Source organism: Ursus americanus, chromosome 1, assembly GCF_024610735.1.
Source record: "Ursus americanus isolate L20-20 chromosome 1, mUrsAme1.1.p, whole genome shotgun sequence".
In the NCBI taxonomy this organism is placed as follows: Eukaryota; Metazoa; Chordata; class Mammalia; order Carnivora; family Ursidae; genus Ursus; species Ursus americanus.
Genome location: NC_142127.1, coordinates 50637298 through 50662136, shown reverse-complemented (window position 1 = coordinate 50662136; position 24839 = coordinate 50637298). Strand labels below are relative to the sequence as shown.

The following is a 24839-nucleotide window of genomic DNA, read 5'->3' as shown; positions in this document are numbered from 1 at the left end:
CTGGAAATAATGTGAAATCTTTTAAATGGGTGGTTTGGGAACTTTCCATAAGACCTGGCCTCTCTGGGTTTAACTGTGATGCTATTCCCATCACACAGCTGCTCCTTTGTGAGCCTGTGAACTTGACGCTCCCAAGTCCGCTTTCTGCGCTGTCATTTTTCTTCACGTGCCTCCCATTTTCTTGCTCAGAAGAAGCTTCTAGTTCTTGGCTATTCTTTTTAGTCTTAACTCAGGGGCTAGTATTCACAGTAGAGAACTAGGACATAGACTAACAACCCATTGCTGGGTTCAACCCACTACTGTCCTAACACTAGCTATGGAACTTGGGGAAAATTACATATCTGCCCAGTCTCACTCCTTCAATGTAAAAAGAGAACACATCCCACAGTGTTGATATGAGGCTGAGAAAATACTTTGTAGAATATAAATATAAAATACTTTGTAGAATATCTGATAATACGGTCATTTTCTGAGAAAGAGGACACCACGATCACATCATATCATCATCAAACCAAGTCTTCCTTATTGGAAATAATGTCTCGAGTCGCATATCTGCAGAACTAAATTGCTTTCATGGTAACATATAGATTAAACACTTACAGAAACAATTGGGGGACTGCAATGGTAAAATTAGGCTTCAACAAAATCTAAGTTGACAATTTTCCTTAGACAGCTAAATAATATTCCTACAAACTTGGCTTAATCTAGAGAATAAGAACCTGATGCTGTTTTGTAAATCATCCACAAGAAAAGCAAATTTTGATAAAAGTTCCTCCTAGGGACCCCAGTCAACTTATAAAGAGAACATCCCAGGCCAGTTTTACAGAGAAATAAATGATGGAGGCCTGCCTCTTCAGTAAAGGAAGCTGTTGTGCTTTGTCTCTGTATAAGGGACACAATATATATAGAGGTAGTTTTAGCTAAAACTTAGTGGCAAATCTGTGTTCTATTTTTTCCCCTTTGCTTCAAGAAATGAAATAAATTCTTTCCATGCCAAAAGCATAGAATTTGTGTATACTAAGCCAAAAGAAATTAAGATACTAAGAAAAAATACTTGGCCAAAATTATTGCTGTATTTACATTTTTACAAATTTAAATATAAGCCATTGATCACTTAAGATTCTTTCAGCTGTAATGACAATCTGTCCTGAATGACAACAACCTGTAGTTGTTGACATAACAAGGAATCTTTGGCAGGGTAAGCTTCAGGAGTGGTACAAGTGCAATGATGCCATCACAGACCCATTTTTTTTCTGACTCTCCATGCATTTCAGCTTTGTCATAGGACGTACTCCCCTAGTCATCATAAGAAAAGGCCGTCACTGGCAATTGGGGCTATAGGCTTCCCGCTCTCTTTCTTAAATGTTGAGAGAGCTTTTTACCTAGAAGCCCCAGGAAGCCTTTCTTTGAATCTCAGTCTACTTTGGGCCTGCAATCCGAGAACAAACCATGGCCAAGGGCAGCCAATTACTGAGTAGCTAGACTGACCCCCTGAGATGGCACTGATGGCAAAGACAATGTCCACGGCAACTGGAATTATTTAGTGCAACATGGAGTTTGGAGCTGGAGTCTCCAAACATTTGCCAGAATATGTGTAATCTTAGGTGATCACTTGGCTCCCTGTGCCTTGATTTCTTCCACATATAAAATGAAATAAATATCATACCCGTCCTTTTTATGCCTCACATGTGGGGGCTGGGTGCTGGAAAGACAAAATAAATGATGTGAAAATGCTCCAAATCAAGGATGTAATTATTAAAATTCAAAATAACATTAACTTAGTTGTGATCACTTACTGAAGACCCGCATGCATTTGTACAAATAAGAATATGCTAGAGTTTAATCACAAAACACATAATTAAGACAACAGGGGAGCAATGCTGTAGTAAACATCGAAAACATTAAAATATTACATACTCCTTGCCTACTTTTAAAGTAAGGAAATGATCATATATGTGGGCAAAGATTTAGCTGGAAGGATATTGATTCATCCCACTGTGTTTGTTAGAGGAAAAAACATTTGAAAAAAAATGTGAATATCCAATAGGAAGAGGCTAAGAAAACAAATTATGACATATCTACCATATACTATTGTGAGTTAACAAAAATGATAGCACGTTTTTCTCATGCATCTGTGTCACCTTGTTGCCCAGAACATATGACACATGGCGTTTAATAAGAGTTTATGGAATTAACTGGAAAAAAAGATGTAGTTTCATTTATATATATAAACATACATATATATGTCTGAAAAGATACCTACAACACACTATTAAGTGAAGAAGAACATACTACAAAAAGGCATATACAACATAATCTCACTTACATAAGATACCTATACTTTCAAAAAAGTGTGGAGAAGTATTTAATGGCAAAGAAAGATAATTCATAAAATTTTTTTTAGTGACAAAGCATACAAAATTACTTACAGTATGATTCTATTGTTATACTTAAAAATATATATCTACATGTGAAGAAAAAAGACTGGAAGGATACAAACCAAAATGTTAACAATGTTAATACCTGACAGGGTTATAGGTGGTTTTATTTTTCTTTTAAAAACCAGTGGAAAACTGAACTGAATTTTAAGTGCAAATTTTAAAGAGATTAAAGAAACTGAAGATGAAAAGTACAGAAATTGAACAAATATAATTTAAAAAACTCATTAGAAAGCACTTGTATTCATCAGGTGAAATCGTGTTCCAAGCATATCTAATGAATAGAGATTTTCTCTCATTAGCACATAAAAGGCCTGAAATATTAATGTTAAACAGAGTTCTACCATCTTCCTCTGTGTTAAAAGCAAAATTGAAGGTGACATACAATGTGGATTAAGGACAGAAATAGGTGTCAGTGGCTCAGGGCTCAAATCTTTTCTGTACTAGTAATTACCTTGCTCTGAGCAAATCATAATTTTTCATTATCCTCGTTTATTGATTTGGAAAAAGAGCAATGAAAGTACTGACTTCTTCATAGGGCTGCTAGGCACAGTCACAGATATTAAGTACTTTGAAAACACTCAGCCAAAGCAACTCACTTTAATGTGAGTACTTTAATGGAACAGGGTTAAGTATTTTACTATCCCTTATCTCATGTTCATAATATGGGGGTAACCCACTCGCTCAGCTTTACATTATTTCTCCCGCCGTTTGTGCACGAGGTGTTAAGCAGTTTATGTGTATCTGTTGTTTTGTCTGCTCATCACCTATTTCTCCACTTTCTCTGTTTTTCTTCACAGACAGTCTCTGGGGGACTGTCTGGTAAAGTGTTTTGCCTTCCTCTGACCAAGATAGCTAGGCCAACTACACCCTCCTTCCTAGGGATGTGGGAATCAGGTGAGGGCCCAGGATGCTTCGAGCAGATTTGCCCCAAAAGCAGGGTCTTTACTTGTTGCCCCTGAGGCCCCTTTCTCTTCTAGGATTCCTTCAATTCTCTGAGTGACCCCATATCCCTCTGAGGAATTCCTATATTCCTTAAGACAGTCACAGTTGGTTTATGTTACTAATGACCGAAAAAACACAGCCTATACAAGAAGTCCACATAACATGTTCCTAGAGAGAAAGGGGAACTGAAAATTGAGTCCTCAGCATATTCTGTTTGCTCTCCTGCAGCAGGGTAAGCCTCTGGCATCCCCGGGATGACCTTCCTAGGTTCCCAGTATCTAAGGACTAGACGTATGTTGTCCAGTATGGTAGCCACAAACCACACGTGGCTATTTAAATTTAAATTAATGAAAATTAAGTAAAATTACAAAATCAGTTCCTCAGTCATAATAGTGAATTTCAGGGCTAGCAGATACTGGTCTAGCACAGAAACAGAATATGTCCACGATTGAGAAAAATTCTACCGAACATTTCATTTATTCGGTTTCAACAAGTTAGGCCTACTTTGGTTTTAGTCAACTGAAACACAGATAAACATGTGTCATGCAGTATGTTGTCAAGAAATGTTCTTAAACTCTAAAGGATAAGCTCTTAAAGAAATAATTTGTGAAGGAAAAAGGTGACACACTTCAGGCTTGGAATCCTATGACCTGGATGAATCCTGACCCTGCCACTTGCCTTGGGCATGTCACTCCACTGCTTTCAAGTCCCAGAATCCTCATTCATAAAATAAAGCTAATACTAACCCAAGAGACACCTGTAAGATAAAGTAGTATAATATGAGTCAATGCTGTTAGCAAGGCACCTGACACATAGAGACTTGATTCAAAATAGAGCAATGAAGAGAATCTAACTTCTCCTAGGGCCAAGTATGAGGGAGGTGACCTGAGGGCACTAGGTAGTTTAGATGACACCCAGCCATCCTGGATTCCCTCCGTCTACTGAGAAAAGAATCAGGATTGGATATCACCAGCCTCCCTTGATTCCACTGTTCACCTTCCTCACTTCCTCTCCTCCTCCCACTACCATTTTCCCTACACCTGGACATAGCATGGATTTTACCTCTAGGAGATTCTAGTTTAAAAACAGAGATCAGTGATATGAGTGTTCTCAATCAGCTCTAAAGGAGAACAAGCTAATAAATGAAGAAAGCAGAATTTGCAAAAACCAAGAAGCCTGGGGCTTGGGTTTCTATTTGTAAAGATGGCACGATGTGGCCAGCTATACTCCCTTGCTCTTCTTTGTATTTTGTTTGCCTTAACCTTATCAACATGCTAACTGTTGGGGAAAAAAGTCCAAACACAGTGGTGGCTTTTATTTTTCCTTTTAACAAATCTCAAAGGTCAAATAACGATTACCATGCATGGAGTTAAAAGAGCACAGAGAGATCCTGAATGTGTTAACTTTACTTGAGAAAAACTGAATATAAGCCAGAAAGAATATATAATATATGTGAGTCTCATTAAGCTGTCATTACTTGGAAAGATAGTTTCCAGGCAAATAAACACCCAAATCTCACTCTTGCAGTTCCTTCTGAATAACACATTCAACTCAAATCTCCCATCCTCACACATTCTGTTGACTTCAAAGAGAATTATGAGTGAACAAGAAAATGAGAAGCAGGTAAGGCAATTATAATTCTGCAAAAGAAAAACATGCAACGTTGATTGGATTGCTCAGAGAAAAAGAAAGCCATTCTCCTTCAATAGATTTAACTACTCAAAAAGCCAAAGTGTTTGGGGGTCTAAATTTTTGCTGCTTTAAAAATAAAGCAGAATTGGAAAATATACCTTCACATGACCCCTGAAGTTGAAGGTGTAACTCAATAACATTCACTGGTTTTTTTTAGCTCGATTTTCTGAATGGTTTTTCTGTGCCAGATACTATGTACCAATTGGTCAATTCGATAGACTATTGCCTCAAACAAACTCAGCGTTCCAGCTGCCCAGGGGAACTGCCATTAGAATTTCCAGGTTTGTGTGACTTCAGTCAGTGTGATAATAATAAAAATGGCAATGAAGGAATATATTTGTATCTGGAGGAGAGGACGGACTAGGCCAGATGTGAAAGAAAAGCTACCCCATCATGGTCACCTGTATTTATGTGCAAAGGGATTAATACTGGGGCTTGGAGGAAGAGCACAGGTGGGCCTGGGGCCATGCTGTCAGATACCCTGTGGAGGTACAGAGCCTGTCTCCAAGGTTAGGGAACTGTCCCTATGAATACTCTCTAAGAATACTCTTCTCCATAACTTTCTTTAGCCTGTCTCCCAGGTCTGTATCACCTTCCTGAGGTTACTTGGCTCACATTTCTCTACACAGGTAATGGGAAGGAGATCCTTACACGCGGCATGACAAAACCTACTGGAGAGGGCTGGAGTCTACACCGAGGGGAAAACTTCGGGTGTTTCAGTTTGACAAAGGTGGAGGGCATGACCTTGCCTGGGCCATGACTTACCTTCAAAGAATGAAATGAGATAACGACCAGATAGATGTGGGGTATCTTCAAGGGAATAGAGACTTTAAACCACAAAAGGATATTGGGCCACCAGGGCTGGGCAAAGCTGGGTATTTGGCATAAAAACACAGTGCATCATAACAAAGTCATTTAAAACGGAATCTGCAGGGGGAGAAAAACAAAGCAGAAAAAGAAATTAGGTTTTTGCAGAAATCTTTAGAAAAGCAAGAGTATCTATTCATTTGTTCTTGGTCGATGGTTCTTCTGCGTTGGCTTGGGGGATTGTGGTTTTACTGTACATAGAGGCACTGCATCTAAAAATAATAACGTTCACAAGCTTGAGATCAAAACTCAATGTCTTAGGACAGTGAACAAAAAGTATAGTATTTTAAAAAGAGACGGGCTTTACCAACAGTGCTGGTCACCTTAGCCACAATGTATATTAAAAAATACCTATAATTAAAGAGCTACCCATGGGCATTTCCACATGTGCAGGATTCACACATAGTCATTTCTTTGTCTGTCTTACACTATATATCTTTTGTCAACATCTCTGTTTTCCTTTATGTCTTTTCCACCCCTTGTTTCCATAGGGAGCAATGAAAGATGAGCAGACAATGGAATTCTAGAGAAAGGAGGTGATAAGAGCAGAAAGTTGGTAAAGGAAATAAAAGCAGGGGGAAAAAAAAGGACAAGCTAAAGGCTAGGGGCAGTAACTGAAGCAAAACAAAACAAAAGCTCTCTGGCACCTTAAGACGGTGGCTGAGATTTTGGGAAACTTGTCACTTTTCAAATAGAAAATGGTAAGAAATGTAAAAATTTTAATTGACTATATTAGATTTCCAATGTCTATGTTTAAAATGAATTTATATTTTAAAAATTGAGATATAACTGATATGTAACATTGTGTAAGTTTAAGGTGTACAACGTGTTGATTTGATACATTTACATTGACAATATGATCACCACCATCCTGTTTGCTAACACCCCTATCAAGTCACATGACACCATTAGACTCATGTACATATAAGTGACGAGTGTAATCCCACACTGTCGTCACTTGGTGTTACCACCTATTTTAGTCCCATTATTCAGTCCCAGAGAAGAAACCGAGAATGTGCCAGACAAGTTGTATGGAACTTTTCCCCTTAAGTACAAAAGGACTTTGGCTTTGTCTAAGTTTAACCTCTAGGGTCACCGTTATAAATTTTAGATATTCTCTGAGGATGGGGGGGTAATGCCTGCTTATAACAGTCCCAGAAGAACTATGCTACACAGTAGTTTAAACTTTACTGAAGCAGAGATTTGAGTAAGTGACTGCAAGGCTGGTGAGCTGGTCACCAGCATGGTAACCACCCAGCACCCTCATTTCAATGTGGCTTTCTCATTCTCTGCTCATAGGCAGTAACTCTTGAGAACTGATTTAAAAAATCATTTCCTACTAGACAATAATTTCTCAAGTCACTCAATGACTAATGCTGGTCATAGAAGTAAAAAGTTTAGGAAACTAATGGGTCTTAGGCAGAAAACAGATGTTTTGGTAAATTAAGAGAATGTACTGTCTGACCCAGGGTGTTCATTTCTATGATGAAAACCAGTTTCACTGTCAACTCCAACATTTCTTGCTGTATTATAAACCCAGAAATGCCAAGGTCTCCCACTCTACTGTACCCATGTTTTGTGGACCTATACTAGGGTTACTTTGAGTGTCCAGGATGACTCTGTAGAACATTCATATTTTTGATGATGAGAAAGGTACTGATTTGTTCTTTATTTCCAAACCATGAACATTACTTGTAAGAAGAACAGAATCAGAAAAATGAAGAAAGGGATAAAGAAAGGGGGGGGGGGGTAATCAGGAGGCGGAATGAAACATGGGAGACTATGGACTATGAGAAACAAACTGAGGGCCTCAGAGGGGAGGGGGGTGGGGGAATGGGATAGACCGGTGATGGGTAGTAAGGAGGGCACGTATTGCACGGTGCACTGGGTGTTATACGCAACTAATGAATCATCGAACTTTACATCGGAAACCGGGGATGTACTGTATGGTGACTAACATAATATAATAAAAAAACATTAAAAAAATAAATAAAATGCAGAGAATGAAGTTCGATATTACATTGTGATGTTAACCTCATTCTAACAACAAAAATGGAAGGGTCAGGAATCATTCTCCATGCCAGCCACAGAATGCACTGATCTCTAGGCTTCAGTTTCTGAAGAAGCAATAATCTAGTCCCCACCTCTGTTAGAGGTGACTTTAAAAGGAAGGATATATTTGTTCTTCATGTGTAGTAAAGATCTTACAGATTGTTCCTTAGATGCCATAGTCTCTAATGTACCAGATTCTTTCTTTTCAATCAATATTCACTTTACAGAAGATGCTGTTTCTTGCACTAGACAATCACACATTCTGGGCAAATAGTAATCAGAGGGAAAAGACCAGTTATATTTTCCCTGATTCCAGGTAGAAATTTGGTTTAGTTGGGCTTATGTATGTCTCCTAGAAGCAAGGACTCCCTTTCTAATGGGTCCATTGAGGGTTTCCTGTCTCAAAAAAAGCTTTTCTCACATTCTTCTTGTTCAGACATCTTTAACCATTCCCCAATGCTTACTTAGCTTTGCACTTGAGACCCTGTAAGATCTGTAGTCAAATTCTTAGACCTTACTTTCCTCCTCCCACTTAAATATATGGTAATCTGGCAGAAGCAGACCACTTCATCCTCCTTGCCCATTTCTAGGTCAGTACTAATGCGGTCCTTCCACACGGCAGGCTTTGTACCCAGTCTCTCGTTACTAGCCTCCGGCTTCCTGCAGGCCACTTCAAAGCCTATTTGCCTGGTCCCCTCAGCTAGTTCCCTCCTGAACCACTGACCACATTCTGCCTTAATGTTCAAGTTATTTGCACATCCCTCTCTGTCCTTTAGCAGGTTATAAACTTCCTGAGGACAGGAGGGTGGTTTTTGTTGTTGTTGGTTTTTGTTTTTTTTTGTTGTTGTTGTTCACCTTGCCTAGCCCAAAGGACCCAGCTTTGTGTCTGCCCACCAGGATACTCAACAACTATTGAACTGAAAATGACTACTTTTTGGAGTCAGAGATCCTGGCTTTTATATAGACTACTCCCCAAGTAATTTGCTACATGAAAACAAACCTGATAATCTGTTTATAAAATGAGAAGCTGGAATAAGGAGATAAAATAAGACGTAAAACAGTGGCAAAATATTTTTCAGAGGTATATAATAATAATGATGACTTTACCTTGAGTATATTGCAAAGGGGATGGAACTGGGCTTTGAACTATCACTAAGTATTTGAGATAAATCTTTGAACTTCTTTTAGTGATAAATGTTCATCTATGGGCTCGGTGTGCTTAAAATAGTAGCCTATTATTCTGAGACAGTAACACAGGATTTTTCTTTTTTTTTTTTTAAGTTAAATTCGTGCTGTTCCAAAGTCACGTACGAGATGGTAACTGAAATGGAGAACAATATCGTAACTCTGAACATGTAGTTCAGTGGTGAAATGCATCTCATTCATCCGCAAATCTCTGAGTCTTAATCTAGAGGTCTGGTTCACTGTAAGGCAGTATGATGAGCTGAATGTTTCCCCCCTTGAAAAAGATGTTGAAATTCTAACCCTCAATACCTCAGAATGTGATCTTATTTGGAAATAGGGTCTTTGCAGATGTAGTTAAGAAGAGGTCATTCGTGTGAGCTCCAATCCAGTACGAGTTGGTATCATTTCTGAAAAGGGGAAATTTGGACACAAAGGCAGATGTACGGAGGGCAGGCTACATGAAGAGGCAGGGCAAACGCCATGAGAACATGAAGGCAGAGACCAAATGAAGCATCTACAGAACGAGGAATGCCAAGGGTTGCCGGCAAGCCACGGGAAGCTGGGAGAGTGGCACGAACAGATTCTCCCCCGCAGCGGCCGTCTGAAGGAGCCAACCCTGTTGTCACCTTGATCCTGGACTTCTGGCCTCCAGCACTCTCAGACAATACGTCTCTATTGTTTAAGCCCCCCATGTGGCGGTCCTTTGTTATGGCAGTCCTAGCAGACGAACACAGGTGGTGGTGTTCAGTGACATCCTGGGGCAGCTTAAGAATCCACAACCACAGACAGAACCATTTTACTCTCAGCTGGAACAAGCGAGACAGCTTCAAATCCTTATGGCAACAGATAGGATAACCTAAATGGATGTCTACGGAAGGCTATTCCTAATATGCATGAACAAGTCTGCGCCATCTACAAAGGACAGCCAGAACTGGAGTGGGCAGAGGAGGGTCAGAAGGATTGCTCCCTGACTTGGCCACGTGGGAATCTCTCTAAGGTTAATACACATAACTCCCCTCTGAAACTGTGTAGCTACACACACTGAGAATGAATTCAGGAATTTTTTTTTTTTTTTTTTTTTTTTTACAGTGCTCTGCATGGATTTAACGGACATACAAAACGGTTCTCAGGGTTTACCTGTTGCTTCATTTAAAGCTGGCTCAAGGCGTATTGTTTCTAGAAAGTGCTCTAAAATTTTTTCAGGTGTTCCTGACATCACAGTATACCTGGATAAGAAATAAAAACATCATTAGTTTTTCTAAAAGTGGGCAAATCATTAATGAATAACTTTTTACATATCTAAGGTTTTTGTGTTTTCTATTGTATTTGGTTTTCATGTATTCATGTTTGGAGTCCCAGAGAACCATAATGACTTAACTTAGGGCCCATATTCTCCTTATGGTAAGAGAGACCATGTACCTTGCAAAAGCCACACAGGAAGGCAATGAAGAAAACCCCCATAAACTGAAGTAGTTACTAAAACATTATTCTTTTTTCCCTACATGGAACTAAAGAAAACTTGGAGAGTGGCTCTCACAGGCTGGGAACTGAGAAACTTCAGCCTTGCTCCAAGGGGAATGGAAAGGAACATGTAAATCACAGGGCAGCTCAGGTCAGGAAGGGGGAGATGGTGAGGGGAAGTGACAGTAAATTAGGTTATCCATATATGGGTTATTTGTAGCAAAATCTCAGTCCCACATTGGATTCCCCTGCCTATTTCTGGAATGCTCTGTCTTTCCCAACTGTACACTGGTATGTGCTTTGGAAACACAGCTAAGAATAAAACAAGGGAAAGGAAAACAAAACCCTAAACACCAATGAGCAAACAAACTCCAGTAGCATCTGAATAGGAAATAAATCAACAGTAGAAAATCTAGACTTTATTTTACTGTCAAATATCTATAATTTTGGGGGTGGGGGTGTCAGTTATTATTTCAGAAGATCCATCCATGGGTTTCATCAATCCACAGGACAAGATTTATGTTTTAAACTGAATGTGGGTTATTTCAAAGTCATATTAAAGATGGCAACGAAACAGTGAATGAAAACTACAGGCAAAATACATTAAGATGATCTGAGTGATCCTATTCTAAAACTCAGACTTTGCTTTTTTACTCGGGATTTCACTTAGAGCAAATGACGGGAAGAAAAACAATAATGAAAATAAAACTCTCTTATGTTCAGAAAGCAGTGGTTCAGCTCCAGGAGAACCCAGGTTTCTTTGTCTCCTCGCCAACACCCTTTCCTTGCCTGTTTGAGACCTTGCAGGAAGTATGTTGAGATCCCAAGATTAATTCTCAAGGTCTTTACCTCCCGCCTGAAGGAGTATAGAAGAGGCAATCCAACATATAACCCTGTGCACGAGAAAACACAGACTGAGCAGAGCGAGCCTGGGACTGAACGAGGTAGCAAATGCAGGCTCCCCGAAAGGTAAGGTGACCATTAGTCAAAACTATTCTGTGTGTACATGCGAGTGTGTGTGTGCACTGAGGACCAGAAAGAAGCCGAAGAGTTACATCTTTGAGGAAACCTGGCTTTGGAGCCTAGAGGAGGAAAGGGGGAATAGAATAATAAAGAATTGATTTTAATCTCAAAAGTATCACTCCTTTCTCCAAATAAATAAGGCAAAAGACAAGGGTTTTTCCTCTTGTCTTTTCGAGGAAAGGATAGGGTATATCTATAATGACTTTGAACACATAAATGGAGAAAATTGCTGAGTTCCTTCAATAATTCCTGAAATACATGATTCTCAGGTCGTGCTCACCAGATGAGCTGCAAGATAAGTAGCATCTGACTCCGTAAATAAGGAACTGGGTTGGAGAGGGCATCAGCATCTATGGAGTATTTACTGCACCCCAAACAGCTAAGTGGGCACTGAACAGTGTCATCGTGCTTATTCCTGCTAGTTAAATATGATCTTCACTCTGCAGATGGGGAAGCTGCTCGGCAAGGGGAGGCAGCAGACCTGTGGTCACAGAGTTACTAAGGGCAGATCTCTGCTGTGAGCTGGGCTGGCTTTGGAGCACAAGTGTGCCTCTCGTGCTGTTGCTCCGTCTGGGTGCCAGGATGCTCGGGGCTGAGGCTATGTCTAGGTGCCTGAAGCTCATTCTGAACGGGAACTTGTTTGTTTCTGAAAACAAGTTTTATTTAAATTAGAGTATCAATACATTAGATCAAACACCAGTTACTGGGACTTGCCAGGGCACCCGGCAGCTGTTGGTAGTGGGCTGTAGCTCTAAAGCTGGCTACAGAACGGATAATCAGTTTGAAATGTGCTCCCTCCTCAGAAGTTTAACTGCCAGGTTGGCGTCACGTTCTGGTGTTCTTGGTTTGGACATTCCTTAGCTAGAGCATTATGTCTGGTCAAAAAAGAATAAAGACATGGGGGGGGGGGGGTAAGCCAAGATAGGAAACTGTCACTTCATTAGAGAGAGGCAACGTCTCTAACTCTGTCCGCCTTGTCAATCACAGACGCCAGGGAATCTTGTTTTTTGCTACCAACGGCTCCCTCTAGTGGTACAGCCTGGGGCTGCCTTAGCCCGCTTCCCAGCTCCACAGAGGGCAGTGCAGGTGTGGACACTCTTTTAGGGCAGGGAACTCTCAAGAGGCAGGGCCAGGTAGCTTCTGGCCAGACGTAGCCATCTGTGATCTTGCAGCCCTGGGCTTGGCTGAAACATCATGTTATTGCTTTTGTCAGGCTGGACACTGCCAGACGCCCTCTGCTTGACCTCTGTTTAAATGGAGGGACTTGAATACCAGACAGCATGGCTCTCTTCAGTTTATTGCATGAAGGATCTACTCTAGTCCAAGTTAAGGGGAACCCCAATTGGTTACATTTTCCAAGCTGTGGGCTTTTAAGCTTGTGACAGAAAATCTTTTCCAAATGCCAAGTCTGGAAGTGAGGACACTTCTATCAGCACTTAGAACAACAATAATAAAACATGTGGAGAGAGGAGAGCCTAAAAGAGACCATCTTTCTGCAAACAGGATGGAGCTCAGCAACTGGGTGGTTGATAGTCTAAGGAAAAGCAACACAGTAACTAAAACAGGAATAGTCACTTCAAAATCTCTACTTCCTCCTAAAATCACATAACCACAGAGCAGAAGATATTCAAATTGGTAAATGTTTGAGAGCTTCGGAGAGTTTATTCATCATGAGAAACACTGTCCTGCTATTGATGTTTTAATATCACTCTCAGAGTTGAGTGGCTTGGGCAGTCAGGCAGTTTTGGAAGTTTAAAATGTGTACATAAAAAAACTGTTCTGGATTTTTCAGAGGAAAAGTGAATCAGAAAAATAACATTACTATCAGCACCAATGTGGTGACCCCCTTTGAGCTCAAAAAGGATGATTTCTGAAAAGACAGAAGCCCTAAAAGTTCCTAAGTTTTAAGCCCATCCATAGACATCATTGTTGGTATATTATCAAAGTTATCCAGAACAACAGGCCAAAATTCACTTACATGGTGCCCCCTTTTAACTCTGGTCTGGCTTCAGAAAGCCCACCATGGTAAACGACCCCTTGAGAGAATGGCTTTTTCGTCTGCAGGGAGCTGATCTTGCCTAGTGCATTATTTTGTGCTGACTGATATTTCTTAAATGGTTTGCTGTGAACATGCACACGTTTTTGAATTATATAAGAAATCTGGATTGGTCCACAGAACACAAAAAAGGAGATATAACGGAAATCAGATCCAGGCCTAAAATAAATTGAATACATGGGCTTCTCCTCTTCTGTTCCCTTTAGTTTGATTTCGTAAAAAAAAAAAAAAAATCTATATTTGGAAGGCGCTCTGAATGGACTATGTCGTAACAAGCAAACGCTTTTGATCATTCCCTCGTGGTATGAAGAGGTGAAGGAAGTGAGACTCCAGGGGCTTCTTGGTCAAATGTTTCAAGGTTAAGGAGAATTTTCAAGGCTTCCTTTTTCCGGTAGCAAAATTTCCAGAGATATCTGGGCACTATTAAGGAATGCGGATTACCACCCCAAAATGGTCTAGATATGTTTAACCACACTAAGGAAGATCAATGGGGAGGGGCCTAACCTTCACATAAAAAAATGTTTTCATTCTCATCCCCTGTGGGCTGAAAGGATGACTGCTGAAAACATTTGTGTAAGAATATTTTTAAGAATGATAGTAGTAAAAAATAAAAAAATAATAAAGAATTCTGGATGGCAATTTATAGGTTTGTAAGTGAAAGGGTAGTTTTTTTATATAGTCTGTTTTGAGATATATTGGTCTGCAAAGTTTAGGTGATAGTGTTGAGGAAACAGTACTTACATACTGTATTTGGCTACAGTAAGCTTCATGACCGAAGGCACAAAAGCACTGGGGTGGTCAAGCTGGACCTGATGCCAGCTCTATCATTATAAGCTTTGTAATCTTGGGCAAGTAACTTGCTTCTCTGAGCCTAAGTTTCCCCATCTGTTAAAAGGGGTTTGTTGTAAGGATTACATAGAACAGGCAAAATACATTATGGCTATTCAATAATATTCTATTTTTTCCCACCTTCTTTAAAAATATGTTGATTCATCCAGATGAAAATGTCTGAGCTTTGGGCTTTTTCAGTCTAAACAGTAAAAATTCATCAGTTACTGTGAGTAGCCTGATTAAAGGGAACACCCCATTTTTGTTGCAAACAAAGGAGAATTACTTGGGAGGCATTCTTTTCCAACATACTATTTGGTGACACTTCTTTAGCTACAGAATTGGTGTTTTTATTATTCCAAGATTGAAGATTAATCTTTACTTTAAAAACAAGATTCTGCAATCTTCTACAATTTCTTAAAGCTACATTTCCTTGTTCTCCTGTATTCCTATTCGAACGCTGGTACGTTTGATGGGGAAAACAGCCTTATGCAAGAAGTTGCAACAAAAGATGGAACTGAACACAGACATCTGAAAAAGGTTCAAGTTAGACAGGGAACCTGAGATGTGGGAAGCAAATCTCTTTCTGATGTTAGCAGGATTGAGTATGGATAAGGTCACATGGATGCTTCTGGACTGTCTTATATTTGAAGTCTGGGTTTCTGGCAAAGATGCTCATTTGGGTAAGATGAAAACACTTCTCGGGAAATCCTACACGTGAAATTCAAATCCCAAAGGTTCTCATCGCCTCGGGGCCTACCTATCCTTTGCACTGCCTGGCATTCCTATTTCCATTGTTCTCCCCGTCTTCAGTTCCAAAGTCAGTACAGCCGAACACCGTAGACAGAGAGCGTCTGTGGAGTAGGGGACCAGTCTCCTCTGAATTACTCCAGGCAGCACCACGCTCCACGCAGTGCCAGAAATGGATACATTATACTCCACAAGATGTGTGATTAGTCAATAGAGAGAAAAAAGTCACACACGCTGCCGTCTTCCACAAAAAAGGAGAGCATGCTATTGTAGAAATGATGATACCATGTGAAAAGGTTAATCATAGTCTGGCAATTGCAGTGTTGGATGCAAACCTACTTTTGCTGAGGCTGTGAGTTTCCTTGATTAGAAGCCCTGTTCCCTGCTGGGACCTTCTCCAGCACCAAGACATCTTGGTCATGTTCTTTAAGTCTGACTGTATTCGCCTCAACGTCCTGTAAATACAAATTACACCACATACAGATGCTGCTGTTTTCTCAGACAATGAAAAAAATTTCAAATGCTTCAGAAACTCATTTGGTGCTTGTGATGCTAATTGTTGCATCTACAAATTAAGTCATTTTGAAAGTCAGGGATGGAATGGTCAGAGAGAGGACCAGATGAGGTTTGAGGCATGTGGTTTTAAAACTCTGCTTTTATCCCAGATTCAGAAAAACAGCCGAGGAGAGAGGAGTGTGGTTGTGCTCTGAGAAACCTTTCAGAGAGGGTGGCATAGAGGGAAGACAGGGGAGCAAGTCACTTATCCCTATAGAATTATGTGGCAGGTTTTGCATTCTGACTTTCTTCTGAAGGTGTGTCATTTTCACAGGTGTGCACCTTTTCTCTCTCATCAAAAGGCTCTGTTTATTTTTTTTTTAAATCTGTTTGAAATGTATTAAAAACATTTTTCGGTTATTTTGGCTAATTTTATAAACTGTATCAATAATGATCCTAATCTGATTCTTTCAAAGAATTATTTTTGGCTGAGTGGAAATCTTGTGTGTGTAAGCTTCAAAGAATTACGAAAGTTTTTTTTTAAATTTCAATGTCATTTCAACAGTTAAATTAAAAATCTTAATGTGCTTTTTCTCTCATCATTTGGTCCCCATTTTAAAAGACATCAGTTAAGAACCATGTCAAATTCCATGAGGCATTTTTCCCTATATTATTCGATGGTATAATTTTAAATTTAACTTTATTTGCATTAAGAGAATGCATTCCTAAGACAAACTCTGTTGTCAGAAAATTTTCTGCCAAAGGCAAATGCTTAAGGCCATGTACGAATAGGTGTTCATACATAAGGAATGGAGAATGACATTGTAAATCATCAGGGAGTAATGCCAAATGTACCAGAAAGCACAGAAACTGCATTTAGGACTTCAGGGTAGGATAGAGAAAGATGTGAGGGCTGGGAGAGGCAGAGAGGGGGAAGAATAAAGTGACCCTAGGGGGAACTCAGGCTGGGGCGGGATGGCCTGCGGGATGGGACATTGTCATCATCCCCAGCAGGCCACGATCAGGCTTACCAGCCAAAGCTAGGTCGACCCTCCCAAGGGACTAGGGGCTGCATGTGTGTGTGTGTGTGTGTGTGTGTGTGTGTGTGTGTGTGTGTAGGGAGTGGGGAAGGGACCATCTCTTCTCAACATCACCATGCTCACAAATACTTTAACAAGCTTAGATTAGGCCCATCGGCAGAGACAATTCTAAGTGCAGTTTTATGTCTCCATCACCTCAATTATTCTTCACCTACCTGCTGAAGTCTGAAATTCCTTTAGTATGAATCAGTTTGACATAAAGCACTTGAAATGAAAATGCTTGGTTTTAGTAACCATGACTGATGTTAATTCCTGCTAAAATGTAATCACTCAATAAATTAGGAGAGGGTGTGATGATATGGGAAAGGTTCAAATTTGGGAAGAGACAAGAGGTGGAGACTAGGAAGGTCTAGGATGGAGAAAAAGCTGGAAAGTGAGGTGGGAAAGGATACAAAATGGCAAACTTAGAATTGCCAAAGAGAAACGTCTCAGACTTTGACATTTGGCCAAGGCAATTCCTATTTTTCTTTAATTCTCATGGGCCGGTAGGGGTGGTGTACAATTATCTGGTCCAGCACACACGCCACATTTGCAGCTTTACTGAATACCCCTTTTGGATCCCAGAACGCACACCAGCACAGTGACCATACCAGGTCTGTAACCAAGGCTCTTTGTTCCTAGAGCATTAAGTTGTTGCAGTACTGCTCAATGAACACCACACTCCAATCTTTGCTTGTCTGGCAAAAGGAAAAAGGAGATGCCCCTCGGCCACATGTTGGACTCACCCTCAGGATCCGGTTGAAGTCCTCCTTGTCTACTCTTAAGAAGTGGCAGTTGTCTTCTCTCAGGACGATAGAAGCAGCTCTTGGGGCATCATTCACTAGTGCTAACTTGCCAAAGTCATCCCCCTCATGCAGAGTACAGACCACACCCTGGAGGGAGCAGAACATTCTGATGAAGAGGGTCCCTGATTCTGAGCAACACCCATTCACCTCACACCACAAGATCCCCTTACCCCCACACACTGTATGTATAAATGGGCTGCACCCAGGGATGCCAAGGAGAATTACATAATTACATTACGTTTTATTTTTTTTCATTGAGTAATATGGGTTGTGGCCTAACTTAAGTGTATACATTTTATGTATTTATTTTAAATGTATACATCTCTAAAGAGATGAGCCCCAGAAAGTTCAATTTTACTGAGTATAATTTAGATAATCTATGATTAGAGATGCTATAATGTCTTTTCTACATTGAGTAACAATGTTGTTGCAAGTTTAATTGTAGCACTGCATTGTTAATACTTAGAGCCACACTAGTAAATGGAGCATAATAAAGTTTCAAAAAGAAAAAGATATATATACCTTGCCATAAATGACTACATTCACTGATCCTTTTAGAATAATGTACCAGGAGGTGCCTTCTTCCCCCTGGTTAAACACTAGATACAAAAAAGATGAAAAGACTTATGACAAGAATAGAAGCACATCAATATAAATTACAGCTTATCAAATCATCATTTTTAAGTCCCCAGAATTATGCATTTATTCCAGAAGGAAAAAAAATTACTGGCAAATACTAACTTATTCAGATGGAATAGTATCTCCTTTTCTATAGAATGTGAAAGGAACAGAAATACTGTGCTATTTGCTATGCTCTAAAGATATGAATTTATGAGAGAGCAATGCATCAGCAATCCATTTCTTAAAGCAATAAATAACATCCCCCCACAATTCATCAAAACTTATTATGCTATAGAAAATAGTTTTTAAAAGTAATCTGACCACCAGTGTGAAGTTTGAAAACATGCAAATCAGCATTACATATTGTTTATGGATATATATCTACATATTATTTAAAAATGGGCTGCAATGACACCCACTACATATAGGGTAGGAGTTACCTTGGGGAGGGAAGAAAAGAATGACATAAAGGAAGGAACAAGGGGTCTTCAATTGTATCTATAATTTCATTCTTTAGAAAATATGAAAAAAAATGGTATAATGTTAGTGTTTGATGAAGATGAAAAAGGTGCTTGTAACAATCTCTATTCTTTTTAAAGATTTTATTTATTTAAGAGAGAGAGCAAGCAAGAAGGGGGAGGGGCAAAGGGAGAGGGAGAGGGAAAATCTCAAGAAGACTCTGTGCTGAGTGTGGAGTCCGATGCAGGTCTCGATCTTACGACCCTGAGATCATGACCTGAGCCAAAACCAAGAGTCAGACACACGACCAACTGAGCCATCCAGATGCCATACTTAAATATTTATTTTTAATAAGATGAAAACAAGCAGGAGTTTGAATGAAAAAAATAAATGAGAAATTGTAAGTCATCAGAGATGATAAAAATAATAAATACTAAAGTGAACCTTTAAAATGCAAAGAAAAAACATTCTTACCAAAATAAACATCCATGTTAGGAATACTACTTTTGGTGACTAAACGTAAAACATTTTGAAACGTAATTTTTATAACTTTTTGTTTTTATGATTCATGTTCCTGCTTATTTGACTAACATGGTCTGAAGAAAGGGCAAGGTTTTCCAAAGAATATCTCTTGAAAACATGACAGGTGACCATTTAAAAAAGTGCCCTATGTTTCACTATGTTTAAAAAGTGTCAGTTAAAATGGAGAGAACATTTTTCTTTATTGCAGAATTTCTGAGAACCTTAGCGATGCTGATGTGTCTTCTGATTTTCCATGGGAGATTAGAGACTTGAGAAGACCATGAACCATGTTCGTCAAGAGTGATTTTGTAGAACTTGGGGAAAATGATGGCCTAAAGAGTTTTGTTCACATTTAGTAATATCAAATTTCAATCTCTTGCTTCAGAATACCAGCACAGAACTAAGGAACTTGGATTCTGGAGAGATAATGATATACTAGCATTGCATTAGCATCTGGGGCAAAGAAATTCTCTCAGGTTTGGAGCTGATTGTGGAAGTGAGAGAAGAAAAAGCAAGCAGGGTCGTTTATCGTTCTAACTAGGGATCTTGAGTGACAGACTTGTTCTCCGAAAACCAAACTGAAGTGAAGTCATTGTGAAAAGGTCCTGCGTAGGGTCCTTCCCAGATGAAGTCACTGCATCCCCCCCCCCCACCCCGCCCCGCTTTAAACACTGCTTTGAATCGGCAGGGAGCAAGCAGGGACTCAGGCCGGCAAGAGGTACCAAGCTGGTACTGGAAAACCAGCGTGCAGCAGCGGAAAGGACGCATGCTGAGAATAAACGCTGGTCCCCAAGAAACCAAACCGCCTAAGTCTGAGCTGGGGCCAAAAAAGGAAAGCATTTGCAGTCAGGTTCCCATGGCCTGTGCTCGAGAGAGGCTCGCCAGACACAATGTTCCATTGCGTTTACTTACACACAGTTCCTCCTTTGGCATGAGACTCAAAAATGAGAACACCTGCTAACTCCCGTTTCACCTAGAAGAAAAAGAGAAAGAATTCGGAAAAGGCAGACTTGGGGGGTGGGGCGGGACTTGTTCTCCTTCCAAGCAGCGCCGACTGTGCCCTTCTGCCCGCACAGCCATCCCCCACTTTGCCGGCTGCTACTCCCATCTAGAATCACTTTCACGATATTCGCCACCAGATTCTTAAGGCTCTGACAAAAGCTATTTTGTAGGCTAACTCATACAAGACAATCTCCCCAGAAGCCATTTAAAACATGGCTTCACGTGTCAGAACTAGCCGGTTTCTCTGCCAGTCATCCATCTTGGGTGGGAAGGTGGAAGGAGAGCACCTACAATATCATAGGACTCTGTTGCTGTGAGAGGCTCTTCCTTACATCGCACATAATGCATCGCTACCCATGTGTTGGAAAAGTCAATGTCGCCAAGGTGAATAATTAAGCCTAAATGTATGAGCAGATTTATATTCCTACCTAGCTAATTATTTTAAAATTCTAAATTATGGTCCAAATTTTGGCTCTATCTTCCTAAGAACGAAGTGACCTGAGAATTTCCCATAATGCCTGGGTACCCGGGGTTTGAGCTAGAAGAGGAGACTCCCCACAGTCCTCTCAATTCCACCAAGTTGGGCAAGTCACAGCAGGAGCATGCTGGGAACCTGGAGCACAGGTAGGGAAAAGGGGTCTCCCCTCACTTCCCTCTACAGCATGAGCTCATGATGCCTACATGTGCAGGGGCAGCCCAGCTGAGGTGTCCAGGCACTAGACCTGTGAGGATGACAAGGGCAATGGTGTGCGGGAAGGGCAGCTGGGCTAGACCACACCCCTGACTAGCCTATGTAGGTAGGTAAGCAAGCTTCCAGACCCCCAGAAGTGCAGCAGGAGAGGAATGGGAAGGCAGCTCCATCTGAGTTGAAGGGGGAAGTGTTTGGAGTCCTTCGCTTGGAGCTGTGGCAAAGCAATTTCCTCACTGTTCTCAGGAGACCTGACCCCGCCCCCCGCCAAAGGACCTCAGGCACTGCAACCAAGTGATGGCACGACGCCATCTAGTGAGCTGGGAATGAAACGCCGATTAGGCATGGAGATACTGCTGAGGGGCCTTAGAACATGATCTGTGAACACTGAAACAACTTCTATTTACTATTCTTACTGAATTATTAGCATATAGGAGACTTGTGTTACCTGGAAATTACATTCCTGTATTCCTTCTATGGGAGGAGGTGTTTCTGTCCCTGCTCAGAGGCCAAATTTCTGTCCACTGCCTTCCTAAATAACCTAATCACGTAAACATTCAGAGTCAGATATAGCGATGGGGCCATTTTTCATGAGTGGGTACTGCTACTGGGCTCTAACAAATCTGAAGCAATGTTCTCTCAAACCCTCTGCTTCCTTCTCAATAGGGCAGCAAACCTGGGCAAAGCTGGCCCTGTGGGCCAAGACAGGCCATCTTGACGTCTGTCTTTCTTCCTTCTGGCTCTAAATTTCATGGAAGGGTCTCAGAGCTCTTCTTAAGGCCTAGTTCTCTTGTCAAACCAAGATTCAGGTTTGGAAGGATGAAGTACATTCTTCAGTCCTACTCACTCACACTGCTTCAGGGTTTAGGGCACATGGATAACAACGTGATAATACTTGATCCCATTTTGGGATTGTTCTTGGGTATAACTTCCTTAGCATCTCATGAGAGAGAGTAGGGGTGATTTATGCGGTAGAATTCAGGCATTCCTTCACCATCACTCCCATACCATAATACTCTCCTCCACTGCTACAGTGCCTTACCACCCCACCTCCCCGACATGCTCAACTAGGAGACAACCTACCGTGGTAGAAAGATGGGATAAGGCCTTAATGTGAATGAGCTCTTCATAGATAATCTCTAGGTCATCCACAGTCCTCTGGCCAGGTCTACAAAGAAAAAAAGTAGAAAGAAAACAATGAGAAAAAAGTCATCGCAAAAGCTTTAAATATAGAAATGGATTCAGGGATTAGTAATGTGTTTAGGGGATTTCTTAGGAGAAATCTCTGTAAAAAGATATTGACAGAGGGAAAGATCATGCCTTAAAATCCTTAAAGGGATTTTTGAAATGAATGTGTTCCTTGATGGAAGGATGTGCACACATACCCTTCCCTTCCCATCTGAGGGAGGAACAACTCCACTCACGTTATAGTTGGCTAACTTAGCTCTCACTTTGTGATGATTGCTCTAAAAAATTGCTTTTCATTACCATCTGGATCAATAACTACAAAACTTGTCTTTTAACACAACTAGGAACAATTGATCTCATCAACTGGATGATTGATCCAAATTCCCTGGGATCCCGTGTGATGCCTTAGCCTAACAGAATAATGCTCTTGTCACTACTGTTTTGGGTTATGTAATATGCTTCTAGCACAGGGCTCAAATAGAGGGTTAATACAGACTCAACATCTTCTCACTTGTCCCTGAGGAAGTGAGGGCATGAGATGAGCAGAAGGCAAATAGTTGTGTCCAAGATTAGTAAGAAAGGGAGAGAAGGAAGGTATACACTCTCATTTCCCAAAATCTGTTCCATGGATCCATCCACGAGATATCAATCACTGTTGTATCTACAGTTTTTTTCTATAAATTATTATAAAACTAATATATAATAACCTGCCCCTAAGGACAGGATATAAGGGTGTTATGGACATCTTGGCATGGGAGGATTGAGTGGATTCCTAATCATCTTTTGTGTCTGTGATTATTCTGGACTCACTAATAGTGTTTAATTATACACCAATGATAACTGATATGATTGGTCAGTAATTTGGGGCTTTTACTGCTGTTTGCAATATAAGAAGCCCTGGCAAATATGTTTTTGAAACTTAAAAACAAACAAATGGGTTATTAATTCTCAAAGTGCTATGTGGATGGACAGGCAGCATTTACTCTTAGCTAATTGGTGCAGTCATATATGTTACCTATTAAATAACCATCAGTCTATTTTATGTATTTTGTCCTAAAATTTCAACAATTTATGACATTCCTCAATGTTACTGTATGTTAAACCTTTAAACCTTAATGAGCTACTGATGGTGCTTCATCCTTAATTATGTTACATTTTATAAAGTGTTGCTTGTTCAAATAAAGTTGGGGGTGTTGGTGTACTGAACAGAGCACTGGATTTTGAATCTGAAGATCAAGTTTTAAGCTCAGTGCAACCACTCACCAGCCATGTGACATTAGTGTCAATCTCATCCGTAAATTGGGGACAATACTTTTCTGAGAGAAGTGTGAGAGCTAAAGAAATAGTGAATGTGAAGGTACCTGCGTATTTATTTAAGCAGAAAAAAAAAAAAAAACCCAGCAAAGTGATATTCAAAGCCCTTGCTTAAGAAGTTAAACTTACAGATAAAGTATGAAATTTGGGTCAGCAAATGACCTCTGAAACTCTGAGTTATTGGATAAGTAGTCTGAGCAATCAAAACTGAATTGTAAATATTCTAAAACAAGTGACCGGATTAAAGGATTTTGCAACCATGTTATATACATAACACGAGGGACTTGGCAGACCAAGTGTGGCTGACTGGAGGAAGAAAGCTCTTTGCGTACCTTCCATATCACCTTCTCAAGGGCAGCTTTGATGTGAACAAAAGAATGTCATCCTTCTTTTATTGCATCAACAGAGGATATGTTTCCTAATCCTGACTATTCCAAGGGACAGGTATTAAATCCCTGATCCAGGGGGACGCCAGGCAGCTTCACCTCCTGTGAAGGGTCACCACTGAAGGACACCACTGTGCACCAATCTGGTGCTTACGGATGGAACTCAGGAAGTATGGGGTCCAAAGAACCGAAGAGAAAGCTGTGGCCTTGGGGGCTCTAAGGGAGCCAGGCCTTCTTAGTAAGGGGCCTCATCTACTACTTGACTTAGACCTGGGGATTTTGAAACCGGGACCCTTGGGGATTTAAAGGTCAATTGAGTCACCTCAGTCCATCTTCACAGCAGAGGCAGCTACTGGGAAAGTCTCAGGTAGGCATAATAGGATTACGGCTCTTCGGCACGAGGAGCAGCCCTGCTGTTCCTGCTACTTGACATCCGCTGCAAATAGCACGGACCCTCCTAGAAGCTTGGCTAAAAGGGAAAACAGTTGCCAAGTCTCATTCTCACCTCCATGGGGAGGAAGAAAACTCAGCTGGGAAAAGAAAAGTTTGGAATTTAGCTCTAAAATCTTGACAGATTCAAAGTTGGACTTTTGGGAGCAGAGCTCCGAGTTTAGGAGGACTGTTGACAATATTATTGATGTGAACTCCATACCGATCAACGCTTGCAGATTAAAAAAAAAAAAGCGCTGCCTTTAGAATCTATAAATCTCACCATATTAGAACTGATTAGGTATGCCAACTATACTTCAATAAAAAATAAAATGAAAATGGTTCTATTTCATCCAAGAGTTAAAACCTATGATGAAGAATCCCGTCAGATCCTCAAAGTTTGACACAGTGGTTCAAGGCTGCCTTTGAGCCATTCTGGGTCATCTTAGGACCTGCACCAGAGTGTGGGAGAAGAGAGGTGAAGATGGTAAAGAATTTAAAGAATTTCTGCAATTTCTTCAACTCCCTGCTGCTCCACACCGCTGAGCACCGC

General features: G+C 40.5%; 1 protein-coding gene across 8 annotated transcripts in view; it reads right to left on the bottom strand.

The window, feature by feature from the left end:
- Positions 1-24839, bottom strand: part of RAPGEF4 (Rap guanine nucleotide exchange factor 4) — a 272967-nt gene that overhangs the window by 40588 nt on the left and 207540 nt on the right. For all 8 annotated transcript variants that reach the window (XM_045779703.2, XM_045779734.2, XM_045779717.2 and 5 more), the window contains 7 exons: positions 22053-22137; positions 20192-20252; positions 18200-18276; positions 17618-17764; positions 15637-15752; positions 10317-10405; positions 5924-6002 (listed from right to left, as the gene is read on the bottom strand). In XM_045779703.2, the coding sequence (XP_045635659.1) occupies positions 5924-6002; positions 10317-10405; positions 15637-15752; positions 17618-17764; positions 18200-18276; positions 20192-20252; positions 22053-22137 (654 nt within the window). The remainder of the gene's footprint in view (positions 1-5923; positions 6003-10316; positions 10406-15636; positions 15753-17617; positions 17765-18199; positions 18277-20191; positions 20253-22052; positions 22138-24839) is intronic.